This window comes from Brienomyrus brachyistius, unplaced genomic scaffold, assembly GCF_023856365.1.
Source record: "Brienomyrus brachyistius isolate T26 unplaced genomic scaffold, BBRACH_0.4 scaffold52, whole genome shotgun sequence".
In the NCBI taxonomy this organism is placed as follows: Eukaryota; Metazoa; Chordata; class Actinopteri; order Osteoglossiformes; family Mormyridae; genus Brienomyrus; species Brienomyrus brachyistius.
Window position 1 is genome coordinate 998,843 of NW_026042327.1, and position 14,500 is coordinate 1,013,342.

At 48.9% G+C, this 14,500-nt stretch overlaps 1 protein-coding gene across 2 annotated transcripts in view; it reads right to left on the minus strand.

Annotated features, from left to right (window-relative positions):
* Positions 1–14,500, minus strand: part of LOC125723834 (NACHT, LRR and PYD domains-containing protein 12-like) — a 360,722-nt gene that overhangs the window by 308,087 nt on the left and 38,135 nt on the right. The window contains exon 11 of one of the 2 annotated variants that reach the window (XR_007386982.1): positions 12,541–13,429. Coding sequence is in view for 1 of the 2 variants with exons in the window: in XM_049000667.1 (XP_048856624.1) it covers positions 12,909–13,429 (521 nt within the window). In the remaining variant the exon portion in view is untranslated. Of the gene's footprint in view, positions 1–12,075; positions 13,430–14,500 lie in introns of those variants that run through there. The other variant, XM_049000667.1, reaches the window with a different exon arrangement.

Here is a 14,500-nt window from a genome sequence, read left to right on the forward strand (position 1 = left end):
AGTGCCCTGGGTCCTGATACGTGGGTCCCTCCTTCATCCCAGACTCCGGTTACTCTGGTCCCAGTTTCTTGGGTGATCACCAGTATCAACAGGAGTCCAAGAAAGCGGCAGGCAGAATGTCTGTCTCCCAGAGAGGGTTTGCCAGTCTCTGCTCTTGCCCTGTATGTCCCTTGCCATCTTCCTGTTCCTGTCCTGTTGTCTCCTTGCTGCCCTACTGCTCTGCGGTTCTCTCATCACCTCCCAACCCCTCACGTCCTCCAGCCCTGCTGGCCCTCCCAGACCCTCTGGTCCTGTGATTCGGCAGAGTTCAGCCTCACCTGGAAAGGGGCCTAGGAGGGTCCCCAGCCCCGAGTCTTTGCCTGTCTTCCCTGGATGCCCCATCTCTCCTTGTCTTGTGCATCCTGTGCCCCAGTTCTTGTTGACCCTCCACCTGTCCGTCCTGTTTTGGGGTCTGACAGGACTGCTGTACCTGTGGTTCCTAGCTTTTCCTTTATCCGCTCCATGTCCTTAGTGATGTCCTGCAACTGCTCTTATGTCTGGTGTTGCTGTCTGTCTAGTGTTCTGTCTAGTCTTGTCTGGTCTTGTCCTGTCTACCATCTGTTCTGTCGTCCCCTGTCTAGTCCAGAGTCCAGTCCGGTTCCATCCCTGTTGTCTAACCCCCTTGGACTTCATGGCCGGAGCGCATGCTTTTGGTGGGTTGGGGGGGGGGGGTACTGTCACATTAAGCAATGCCATTTTTATCCACTATGCTTGTCCATTTATGTGTCAACGCATGTTCTGACCATCCATGCTCTCTGCCTCCCCACATTTCCAGGTGCTGCCCGGGGGGGGCACCATCTCAGCTGGAGTCCCGGTTCTGTTCCATAGAGGGGTGACACTGCGAATTGGACCTGCTAACTGTGTCATCCTGGGTGCAGCCTTGAGTGTCACCCTACACAGGCCAGCGTGGAGAACAGGCTTATTGACACACCTGGCCTTTAGCAAGCAGCTCCACTCTTTTCTGTTCTCAGTAATATTAGTCTGCCGGGGGGGTTGGGCAGCCAGTTGTTCATGGACCCCCAGAGGTCTTTTTTTCTCCTTACTTGGGGTTTTTTGGTTCCTCTCCTCCGTTGTCATCTGGCTTTCTTTATTTAATATTTTTCTTTCCTTTTTCCCGTTTTGTGTATCACTCTCTTTAATGATGTTGTAATGTATGACTACACATCTATGTAAAGTGCCTTGGGACGACTCTGTGAGGCACTATATAAAAATGAAATTAAATGTCCCGCCTCCTCCCTGACGTGGCTCTAACAGGCCATGTTTGCTGCTTGTTGGTCTCACGTCTCGTTCCAGCCCTCGTGTGAAACACTCCCAGCTGTCTCCAGTCTCTTCCATCATTAGTCCTCCATTTAAGTGCTTCCTGGTCCTGTGTTCCCCAGTTCGATCACTGATGTTGTGCCTTATGTGTTGCCGGTTCCATAGCCTCCCATCCTGATCCCAGTAAGTCCCTGTTTGTTGTCTGAGAAACATCTGCTGCACGAGTCTTTCACCCCGGTGACCACGACACCAACCACCAGTGATGTCTGTGGAGCCCAGAAATACCAGCCTAGCTGCACTAGTGCCCATGCAGCACCTTGACAGCGGCATGTTTGCATTGTTATATTTGCCTCACTTGTTCACCACTTTCAGCAACAGTATCTGCTATGTACTAGAACTGTAATCATATGTGAGTGAGTCTGTCTGCTTTGAAGGAGCAGAGATCACACCTCCTTACTGTAGGTACAGTGCACAGAAACGGGTAAATCCTGTAAGGTAACATTCTTAAAGTCAGCATAGATTCCAACAAAGTTCTGGAATATGAAGTTCATAGTCAGTCATCATTTTGTAGCATTAAAATGTAACTTTTAAACAAATCCTAACAGTATGTGTGATTGTGGGGGGGTGTGGGGTCTCGGGGTGTAACCTCTGTCTCTTGGCTTGTTTCCTGTCCCTCCTGCTGTACGTGTGAAGTCTGCATGTTCTTCCAGTGTGGGCTTTCTCCTCCTACTTTGGAGAACATGAAACTGCGATCAGCCGATTGGAATCTCTAAGCTGCCCTTAGTGTGAGTCTGTATGTGTGAGTTTGTGCTCTGCTATAAACTAGTATCCTGTCCATTGTGTCCCCCGCCCTGTGCCACCTGGGACAGGCTCCAGGCTCCCCACCCCCCTGTACAGGATAAGCAGTAATGCAGGACGGCTCCACACTGTTCCAAAGAAATGGCGCTCCAGCTCCCTTCAGGACTTCAGACCAGCTGCTCTCACTTCACACCTCCAGGCTTGTGGGTGTGGTTCCCACTCCTGGTTCTGCATGTACAGCTTTCATATTCTCCCCGTGTTCCTGTGGGTTTCCTCAGGTTTCTTCCTGCTGTCCAAGATCATGCAGTTTGGTGAATTAGTGTCACTAAATTGTCCTCAGCAATTTGAGTGAGTGTTTGCCCTGTGATGGACTGGCATCCCATCCAGGGTGTCTCTGCCTTGTGCCCTGTGCTTCCTGTGATGTGTGTGTCCCATAACCCTGTACTGGATAAGCGGTTATTGGAATTAGTTGGTATGGGGCGCTGTTTGTAAAGGTAGCAAACATTTTTGTACTTGCCACTTTTTCAACATTTAGTGCAATTTTCTGACATTTACCTAGAAGTCAATGGTGTTGTGGATTATCAGGATTATTTGGATTATTTTTTGCTGTGTAAATTATGTTCAAAATTGTTTATCATATGTAAATATAAATATAAATATTGTCTATATATAAATATTAAATGTAAATGTTAAATATAAATATTAAATGTAAATGTTAAATGTAAATGTGAATATAAATGTTAAATATAAATGTAAATGTGAATATAAATGTTAAATATAAATGTAAATGTAAATATAAATGTAAATGTAAATATAAATGTTAAATATAAAACTTAAATATAAATATAAATGTTAAATATAAAACTTAAATATAAATATTAAATCTAAATGTTAAATCTAAATGTAGACTAAATGTTGAGAACGTATGCAAATTAGCCACGCCCATTTGTGTAAAATGGGCGGTACCGACGAGAGCGCAGGTTAGGGCTGATGCGGGACAACATGGCGAATTCTGCTCACTTAGAGGCCATAGAACATGCAGTTTTGGCAGGTGTTCGCGCTGCGTTACATGGTATTGCTACACAGCCGGGAGCAACATCATGTACACCTTCCACTGTGACATCGGGAAGCTCTGAATGTACATTGTTGTGTTTCTCACTTTCACAACATACATCCAACAGACACCAAAGTAAAGTTAGCAATGTCTTTACTAGGAATTGTACTGCATCGCATGTCACTTCTCAGTGTAGGACTATATAGTTCTCTAACTCTGCGTATTCCTACGCTAGCCTGTCTGTATGTTAATTATTGGTACATACCAGAAAAGTAGTTCCTATATAATTAATGTGAACATAACATTTCCTCCCTTACAGCATTGATGTCTATCTCATATAAAAGGAAAACGAAACAATAATATACCCCACAACTACAGTACTGGCAATTACAACTTTACAATTACAACCAAATAGTCCTGAACACTTCGACATTCGTGCTGAACACTTAACACACCTAACACTCATTAAACATGGCAAAAACAATGCAATGCATTTTTATCGGTCCAGTCTTTGGGGAGGATGATGAGCTCTTTCAGGATAGCGTCTCTCGTGAGGGTCAGAGCCCTGAACAGGAACCTCAGGAATACCCGCATTAACCAGTGCAGCATTTCCATGATCAGGAGGCGGCGGCTCAGAGGCTGTGCACACGAGCTCATCAGAGCCCTGAACAGGAACCTCAGGAATACCCGCATTAACAAGTGCAGCATTTCCATGATCGGGAGGCGGCGGCTCTGAGGCTGTGCACACGAGCTCATCAGAGTCCTCAGGGTTATGAAGGTCATCCTCTGTGCTCTTATTGGCTGAACGCTGAGCGGTTGCTTCCAGCAGTTGATCGGCGTGTCGACGCCAGATAACACTCCCCAACTCTCACAGTGTATGTTAGAGGGCCTGTCTTGGACAGTATTTCACCATGCTGCCATTTCTGCTTAGACTGACGGTAGTCTCTTGCCAGAACTTGTTGTCCAATCACAAAGTTTCTAACATGACCAGTCTTTGCTTTGATGGATTGTTTTTGCATGACATCTCTACGCAGGTCAGGCTTTAGCAAATCAAGACGTGGCCTCAGTCTTCTTCCCATGAACAATACGGCAGGAGCTTGACCTGTGGTAGTATGGTCAGCATTTCTGTATGCAAGTAAGAAATTTGCCATCTTCTCTGGTAGTGACACTTGAGCATTTGACATTGTTTTCATTGACTGTTTAAATGACTGAACAAATCGTTCAGCTAGCCCGTTCGTGGCGGGGTGGTAAGGTACTGCTGTGGTGTGTTTGATGCCATTTCTCTGGAGGAAGGACTGAAATTCCTCGGATGTGAATTGACTGCCGTTGTCACTGACAAGTCGTTCAGGCAATCCTGTTCTTGCAAACAGTGTGCGGAGTAGTTCCACTGTTTTTGTGCTTGTGGCATTTTTCACTATGAAGACCTCTGGCCACTTTGAATATGCATGAATCACCACAAGAAACATACGATCTAGGAAAGGCCCAGCGTAGTCCACGTGGATCCTTTGCCAAGGGGCAGTTGGCCACTCCCAGCTGTGGACAGGGGCGGATGGAGGCTGTTTTTGCGTCTGCTGACATTCAGGACATAATTTGGCCATTTCCTCTATCTGTTGATCAATGCCTGGCCACCATATATAGCTTCTTGCAAGACTTTTCATATTTACCACACCCAGGTGTCCATCATGAAGTGCTCCCAGGACTCGGGATCGCAGCTTGGGTGGCACAACAACTCTTGTACCCCACATGATGCACCCATGACACACGGATAACTGCTCGCGTCGACTGAAGTATTCAGGCAAGGCCACTGTGTTTTTGGCAGGCCACCCCTTCACAGTTAACTCAAAGACCTTTGCCATAGTTGGATCTCTGGATGTTTCCTGTTTGACCTGTGCGCTTGTGACAGGTAGGTTCTCCAGAAGGGTTGTATGGAACATCTCAGCTGGGTCTGCAGTGGCATTGACTTCAGGCTCACATGGTAAACAAGAGAGTCCATCAGCATTACCATGCCGTGTTGTGCCTTTGTACTCAATCACGTATCTGTGTCCACCTAAAAACAATGCCCATCTTTGTAAACGTGCTGCAGTCATAGCCGGAATAGATTTCCTAGGGTTAAAAATGGCCACTAGGGGTTGGTGATCTGTAATTAATGTGAAACATTTGCCATATAGGTATTGGTTGAATTTCTTGACACCCCAAACAAGGCTAAGCCCTTCTCTGTCAATTTGTGCATAGTTCTTTTCAGCAGCACATAAAGATCTGGATGCAAAGGCAATAGGGCGTTCAGAGCCGTCCGGTATTTAGTGTGAAAGGACAGCACCTGTGCCATATGGCGAGGCATCACAAGCCAAGCGAAGAGGTAAATCTGGGTTACAGTGAGTCAAGACTTTTTCGGATGGGATAAGTTCTTTCGCAGTCTGGAATGCCAGGTCACAACTCTTTGTCCATTTCCAGGTCACTTTTGCTTGTAGGAGGCTGTTCAATGGATGAAGCACAGTTGCAAGATTTGGCAGGAATTTGTGATAGTAATTGACCAGTCCCAAAAATGAGCGAAGCTGGGAAACATTGGTGGGCTTTGGAGCCTTCAGGACGGCATCAATTTTGTCTCGTGATTTGTGGAGACCCTCTCTGTCTATTCTGTGCCCACAGAACTCAATGGAGTCTTTAAAGAACTCACATTTGTCCTTATTGGCTCTAAGTCCACACTCAGCTAGCCTCATTAGGACAGCCTCTAGATTAGCCAAGTGGGAGCTGTCGTCATGACCTGTCACAATAATGTCATCTAAGTAGCACTGTGTGCCTGGAATGCCCTGTAGCACTTGATCGATAGCACGCTGCCACACCGCAGGCGCGGATGCAATACCAAACACTAGCCGATTGTACCGAAAGAGGCCTTTGTGGGTATTAATTGTTAGGTACTTTTTTGATTCAGCATCCATTTCCATTTGTAAATATGCTTGAGCCAAATCAATCTTTGAAAAATGTTGCCCTTCAGCTAATGAAGCAAAAATGTCTTCTATACGTGGTAACGGGTATTGATCTGCATGGAGAACTGGGTTGATTGTTACCTTAAAGTCGCCACATAGCCTTATTGCGCCATTTTTCTTCACAACTGGTACGATTGGTGTTGCCCAGTCTGACCATTCAACTTTGGACAAAATACCCTGGTCCTCTAGTCGCTTTAGTTCTGTCTCTACTCTTGGACGCAACGCATAGGGGACAGGACGAGCTTTCAAAAACTTGGCTGAGGCACGCTCATCCACTGTGAGGTGTGCTTTCATGTGTTTTAAAGTTCCTATGCCCTCTTGGAAGACTGATGCTGTCCGTTGAAGTTAAATTTTCAGCTGTGTGGCTTTACTGCTTTCATTCTCAACGGGCTGCATTACCTTAATAGACTGCCAATTGAGCTTAATCATATGCAGCCAGTCGCGTCCAAATAATGGTACACTTCCGCATTGCAGCACATACAAATCCAAAGTTTTCATTTTGTCTTCATGTTTCACTTTGACTTTAATTTTTCCCACCGGTGCCACCTTTTCTCCTGTATATGTTTTCAGTAACAGTGGTGTACGTTTCAATTTAATATTTGCAAACTTCTCTTTGTAATCTTTCAGCGATATAAGAGAAAGTGCTGATCCAGTGTCTAGTTCCATTTTTACTTTCTTTCCTTCAATCTCTGGGGTCACCCATATCATCCTCTTATCACTGCCTGACACTGAATGGAGTGCTATATGCCCCAACCCTGTGTCAGTATCATCTGAGGTTGAACCACTTGTATCGGTGTCATTCATTTCATTCACCCTTTTATCTCTTTTCTGAAATCTTTGTTTTTCCTCATTTTGCTTCATTTTACACATTCTCTGTATGTGGCCCTTTTTATTACAGTGTTTACAGTTCTTATCACGAAACCAGCAGTCTGCTTGGTCATGAGAACTTTTCCCGCATCGGAAGCATACAGCTGCCTTGACTGGCTTGGTTGAGAATTTGTTAACATTATGAGTCTCATTTGTAATTTTCTTTTGTAACTGTGATGCATCCCTTGAGGCAGTTTCCATTGCCACTGCAATTTCTAATGCTTTGGCTAATGTCAAGTCTTTTTCGGTTAGGAGTCGTCTTTGTATGCTTTCGTTATGCATACCACACACAAGCCTGTCTCTGAGTGCGTCAGACAAGCCCGCGCCAAACTGACAATGTTCTGCGAGCTTCCTGAGCTCTGCCATGTAGTTGGGAATTGATTCGTTCTTTTGCTGATTTCGGTTATGAAACCTGAATCTCTCTGCAATAACAAGTGGCCTCGGATTAAAGTGCTCCTGCAACAGTTTGGTTATATCTTTGAACGAATTCTGAGCAGGTTTTTGCGGCGCGGTTAAACTCCTCAGTAAGTTGTATGTCTTTGCGCCCATAACACTCAGCAAGGCTGCCACTTTTCTCTCATTTTCAATGTTGTTAGCTAAGAAATATTGTTCCAGTCTTTCGATATACGTGTCGCGGGGGTATGTGTGCCTGGGCACCTGCCCGTTCTGTCTGACGGGGGCATAACCAGATCTTTTACAGTGGGGTTGGGGGGGGGGAAAGGGTGCCTGGGGACCTGCCCGTTGTCTGACGGGGGCATAACCAGACTTTTCACAGTGGGGTGGGGGTGGCATGGGTGTCTGGGTAGCTGCCCTTTTTGTACGACGGGGGAGAACCAGACCTTTTTCAGTGGGGTGGGGGGTGGCAAGGTTGCCTGGGAAACTGCCCGTCCTGTCTGACGGGGCTTTAACCAGACCTTTTGCAGGGGGGTGGGGGTGGCAATGCTGCCTGGCCACCAGCCCCTTCGATCCTACCGGGGAGTAACTAGACCTTTCACAGTGGGGTGGGGGTAGCAAGGGTGTCTGGGCACCAGCCCCTTCTGTCCGACGGAGGAGCACCCAGAACTTTTACAGTGTGGTGGGGGGGTTGTAAGGCTGCCTGGACACCTATCCTTTCTCTGTGACGGGGGCGTAACCGGACCTTTTACAGTGTGGTGGGGGGGGGGGGGGTAAGGGTGTCAGGGCACCTTCCTATTCTGTCCAACGGGGGAGCAACCAGACCTTTAACAGTGGGGTGGGGGGTGGCAAGGGTGTCTGAGCACCTGCCTATTCTGTCCGACGGGGGAGTAACCTGAACTTTTACAGTGTGGTGGGGGTTGCAAGGGTGCCATGGCACATGCCTTTTTTCTGACGGGGGCATAACCAGAACTTTTACAGTGGGGAGGGGGGTGGCAATGGCCTCCTACCCGGTTTGTCCGACCGGTGCATAACCAGACCTTTTATAATGGGGTGGGGGTGGCAAGGCTGCCTGAGCACCTGCCCGTTCTGTCTTGCGGGGGCAACACCAGACCGTTTTCAGTGGGGTGGGGGTGGCAAAGCTGCCTGGGCACCTGCCCGTTCTGTCCGAAGGGGCAGCAACCAGACCGTTTTCAGTGGGGTGGGGGTGGTAAGGGTGTCTGGGCACCTGCCCGGTGTGTCTGACGGGGGCATAACCAGACCGTTTACAGGGGGGTGGGGGTGGCAAGGGTGCCTGGGCACCTGCCCGTTCTGTCCTATGGGGGAGTAACCAGACCTTTTACAGTGGGGTGGGGGTGGCAAGGGTGCCTGGGCACCTGCCCGTTCTGTCCTATGGGGGAGTAACCAGACCTTTTACAGTGGGGTGGGGGTGGCAAGGGTGCTTGGGCACCTTCCTATTCTGTCCAATGGGTGAGCAACCAGACCTTTTACAGTGGGGTGGGGGTGGCAAGGGTGTCTGGGCACCTGCCCGTTCTGTCCTATGGGGGAGTAACCAGACCTTTTACAGTGGGGTGGGGGTGGCAAGGGTGCCTAGGCACCTGCCCGTTCTGTCCTATGGGGGAGTAACCAGACCTTTTACAGTGGGGTGGGGGTGGCAAGGGTGCTTGGGCACCTTCCTATTCTGTCCAATGGGTGAGCAACCAGACCTTTTACAGTGGGGTGGGGGTGGCAAGGGATCCTGGGCACCTGCCCGTTGTCTGACGGGGTCATAACCAGATCTTTCACAGTGGGGAGGGGGTGGCAATGCTGCCTGGGCACCTGCCCGTTCTGTCTGACGGGGGCATAACCAGACGTTTTACAGTGGGGTGGGGGTGGCAAGGGTGTCTGGGTAGCTGCCCTTTTGGTCCGACGGGGTAGAACCAGACCTTTTTCAGTGGGGTGGGGGTGGCAAGGGTGCCTGTGCACCTGCCCCTTCTGTCCTATGGGGGCATAACCAGACCTTTTACAGTGGGGTGGGGGTGGCAAGGGTGTCTGGGCACCTGCCCCTTCTGTCCTATGGGGGAGTAACCAGACCTTTTACAGTGTGTTGGGGAGTCAAGGGTGCCTGGGCACCTGCCCATTCTGTCTGACGGGGGCATAACCAGACCTTTTACAGTGTGTTGGGGAGGCAAGGGTGCCTGGGCACCTGCCCATTCTGTCTGACGGGGGCATAACCAGACCTTTTACAGTGGGGTGGGGGTTGCAAAGCTGCCGGGGCAATAACCCCTTCGATCCTACCGGGGAGTAACTACACCTTTTACAGTGGGGTGGGGGTGGCAAGGCTGTCTGGGCACCTGCCCCTTCTGTCCGACGGAGGAGCACCAAGAACTTTTACAGTGTGGTGGGGGGGTTGTAAGGCTGCCTGGGCTCCTATCCGTTCTCTCTGACGGGGGCATAACCAGACCTTTTACAGTGTGTTGGGGAGGCAAGGGTGCCTGGGCACCTGCCCATTCTGTCTGACGGGGGCATAACCAGACCTTTTACAGTGGGGTGGGGGTGGCAAGGGTGTCTGGGTAGCTGCCCTTTTTGTCCGACGGGGGAGAACCAGACCTTTTTCAGTGGGGTTAGGGGGGGTGGGGAAAGGGTGCCTGGGCGACTGCCCGTTCTGTCTGACGGGGTCATAACCAGACCTATTACAGTGGGGTGGGGGTGGCAAGGGTGTCTGGGCACCTGCCCCTTCTGTCCGACGGAGGAGCACCAAGAAGTTTTACAGTGTGGTGGGGGTGGCAAGGGTCCCTGGGGACCTGCCCCTTCTGTCCTACGGGGGAGTAATCAGACCTTTTACAGTGGGGTGGGGCTGGCAAGGGTGCCTGGGCACCTGCCCGTTCTGTCTGACGGGGGCATAACCAGACCTTTTACAGTGGGGTGGGGGTGGCAAGGTTGTCTGGGAAACTGCCCGTCTTGTCTGACGGGGCTTTAACCAGACCTTTTACAGTGGGGTGGGGGTGGCAAGGGTGTCTGGGCACCTGCCCCTTCTGTCCTATGGGGGAGTAACCAGACCTTTTACAGTGGGGTGGGGGTGGCAAGGGTGTCTGGGCACCTGCCCCTTCTGTCCTACGGGGGAGTAATCAGACCTTTTACAGTGGGGTGGGGCTGGCAAGGGTGCCTGGGCACCTGCCCGTTCTGTCTGACGGGGGCATAACCAGACCTTTTACAGTGGGGTGGGGGGTGGCAAGGTTGTCTGGGAAACTGCCCGTCTTGTCTGACGGGGCTTTAACCAGACCTTTTACAGTGGGGTGGGGGTGGCAAGGTTGTCTGGGAAACTGCCCGTCTTGTCTGACGGGGGCATAACCAGACCTTTTACAGTGGGGTGGGGGTGGCAAGGTTGTCTGGGAAACTGCCCGTCTTGTCTGACGGGGCTTTAACTAGACCTATTACAGTGAGGTGGGGGTGGCAAGGTTGTCTGGGTAGCTGCCCTTTTTGTCTGACGGGGGAGAACCAGACCTTTTACAGTGGGGTGGGGGTTGCAAGGCTGCCGGGGCACCAACCCCTTCGATCCTACCGGGGAGTAACTAGACCTTTTACAGTGGGGTTGGGGTGGCAAGGGTGTCTGGGCACCTGCCCCTTCTGTCCGACGGGGGGGCACCAAGAACTTTTACAGTGTGGAGGGGCGATTGTAAGGCTGCCTGGATCCTGGGCACCAGCCCGTTATCTGGCGGGGGCATAACCAGACCTTTCACAGTGGGGTGGGGGTGGAAAGGCTGCCTGGGCACCTGCCCCTTCTGTCCTACGGGGGCATAACCAGACCTTTTACAGTGTGTTAGGCAGGCAAGGGTGCCTGGGCACCTGCCCATTCTGTCTGACGGGGGCATAACCAGACCTTTTACAGTGGGGGTGGGGGGTGGCAAGGGTGTCTGAGCACCTGCCCCTTCTGTCCGACGGAGGAGCACCAAGAAGTTTTACAGTGTGGTGGGGGTGGCAAGGGTCCCTGGGTAGCTGACCTTTTTGTCCGACGGGGGAGAACCAGACCTTTTTCAGTGGGGTGGGGGTGGCAAGGGTGCCTGGGTAGCTGACCTTTTTGTCCGACGGGGGAGAACCAGACCTTTTTCAGTGGGGTGGGGGTTTCAAGGGTGACTGTGCACCTGCCCGTTCTGTCTGATGGGGGCATAACCAGACCTTTTACAGTGGGGTGGGGGAGGCAAGGGTGTCAGGGCACCTGCCTATTCTGTTTGACGGGGGCATAAGCAGTTCTTTTACAGTGGGGTGGGGGAGGCAAGGGTGTCAGGGCACCTGCCTATTCTGTTTGACGGGGGCATAACCAGACCTTTTACAGTGGGGTGGGGGTGGCAAGGTTGTCTGGGCACCTGCCTATTCTGTATGACGGGGGAGCAATCAGATCTTTTACAGTGTGGGGGTGGTGGCAAGGGTGTTAATTATTTAACAAATCAAATTTCTTTATTTATTTAAATATATTAATAATAATTTTATTTACTTTAATCCACTGAACCAGGACATAATTATATTTTCCAGTTTTTTTCAGTCTGTTATGTCTCTAGTTAAATGATTATTTTATACACTGATTGACAGTCATTGTGTCAGTTTTGTTCAGCTGCAGTAATACAGTGAATTTAACTTAATCCAGCAGACTGTGGTTTCATTATGTTACTCAGTTATGCTTTGGGTGACGCTGAAGCAGGACATTAATAGGACAGAACAGAAAGCCTTTATTGTCACTGTACAGGGAGGAAATACTGTAAATGGACATAAATATATAATATATAAAATGTACATATACAGGAGAAGGGGATAGCCCCCCCCCCCAATCAGGATTACATTTAATTACACTTTAGTCAGAGAGAAAACGTATAAAAAAACAATATTTTTGATGTTATTCAGCTCACTGAAGACAGTCATTTATTTTTTGTCAAACACACAGTACTGTGCAAAAGTCTTAGGCAGTCCAAAGAAATGTTTAAAGCTGTTTATCTGGGTAGCAAGTGTACTTTGGCTTAGAACAAAAAATACAATTTAACATTAGAACGTGTGCAAATTAAAAGTAACACAATAAAAACTAGTAATAATTTCTTCTGTTTTCTAAAAAGTTACTGATATCTAGTTGGATGGCTAGATGAACACAACTTCAGTTCCCAAACTTCTCCTCAGGGGCACCTCAGCCGTTCCATGATTTTGTTAAATTTCACCAACAGCTCAATTAAATAATTAAATATATCGGTTTAAAAGTCAGTGAGAGATTGACTAGCTGTATGAGGTGTGTTAGTGGCCAAGTCAAAAAATACATGGCTGTACTGGACGGTCGCTGCAAATACTAGGATGATTTTAGCAGAGGTTCTGAAATGGCGAAGCTGACACACTGACAGGCATCATATCATAGTTTTACACCAACAGCAGGATAATCTAAACATCATTTTCTTTGTCTGCCTAAGACTTTTGCACAGTTCTGTACATTTCAGAGTAAAAAGGATAATAAAGGTTAAAAAGCAGAGATTTGACCTTTTTGCAGGAGAACCAGCAACACGTCACAGTGACACTGAGGAGTCACTATAAACCCCAAACCCTGGATAGAGGGACTCAGTGAATGAGGAGGTGAATCTGTGCAGGGGGGTCAGTCCATCAGAGGAGACTCTGTAGAAGGACAGAGCACCAGCCCCCCAGTCCAGATACACTCCTACTCTGCGGGAGCCTGAGGGATCTGTGGGTATGAGAGTCGGTTTCTTATTGTGATAGACAGAGTATCTGTCAGTATTACAGTACAGACACCATGACTTGTCATTGTATCCAAGCCAACAGTCACTCCATCCTTTCCTCCTGATCCCTTTATAAGTCACTCCTATCCAGGCTCCATCTCCATCCCACTCAGCCTCCCAGTAACAGCGGCCAGTCAGACTCTCTCTGCACAGAACTTGGCACCAGCCGTCAAATCTCTCTGGATGATCAGGATATGGCTGCTGCTCTGCCCCCCATGTCACATTCCTGTTCCCCCCTGACAGAGACAGGAATCTGTTTGCTGTGTTGGGGTCCAGCGTCAGCTGGCAGGAGTCTGTAGGCAGGAGGAAGAATTATTAATCCCATCAGGCCGCCTGTACTTTATGTTTCTGTACGATATAAAAACAGCACAGCTTCCCCTAACGAAGCGGGAACTGAAGTTTATGAAACATAAAGTGGGCGCGCGACGGCGGCGGGAAGAGCCGCCAAAATGGGGCGCGAGCTAAACTAACAGCTTAATTAATTTAATTAAAAAATGACAAAGCAGCGACATTCATCAGACATATTAATCACAAGCATATTTACCACAAAACGGCACCAGAGATCAATACTAAAGTCAGTACGTGTCTTTCCTTCAAACCGCTAATTAAGGCGCATGCGGCTCGAAAATGGCCATCAATAACAGAATATTTAAGTAATATTATTACATGTTTAAAGTGATATTTAATAAACATTTGGATCTGGATTCTGATATAAACGATAATTCCGGCACAGATCGTGCGCGCATCATAAAAAACAGGAAGGTTTTCATTAATTCAGAAAAATATTGCTGTGAAAAACGGGATTATTATCTCATTAATTCGGAAAAACAGAATTAATTTTTCCCAGATGAATGCAATACGCTTCCATAGAGAACCACTTACCGCGCGCGTGACTGTAGATGCTGCGCCGCTGCCGCGAGGCGTGAGCCCCGCATCTCGCGCACGCACGCGGCCGCTCTAATCTGTTAACATGGGCGCCGAAATGAAATTTGATATTTTCCGCCGCACATCCAGTGTGTCCCGGGCGCTAATTTCTTTTAGCACCGTGGATCAGGAGAACTTTTTAATATTCACGAGTGAAGCCCTACACGATTGGCTGGCTGATTAATATTTATGAGAGGGGCACTACCTCATTGGCCAGTTAACATCGACTTGTGCTGCCTGTTTCTTCTACCTAAAGCAGGGGTGTCCAAATCCAGTCCTGGGGGGGCGGTGCCCTGTGCAGCAAAGTTCTTTCCCTGTTCCACCATAAATAATTCAGCTCAAGAGCTGTGTGGTTATTAGCACAAGTTGATGAATCAGGTGTGTTAAGTGAGGGGAAACCCAAAAATGTGCAGGACTCTGGCCCTCCAGGACTGGATTTG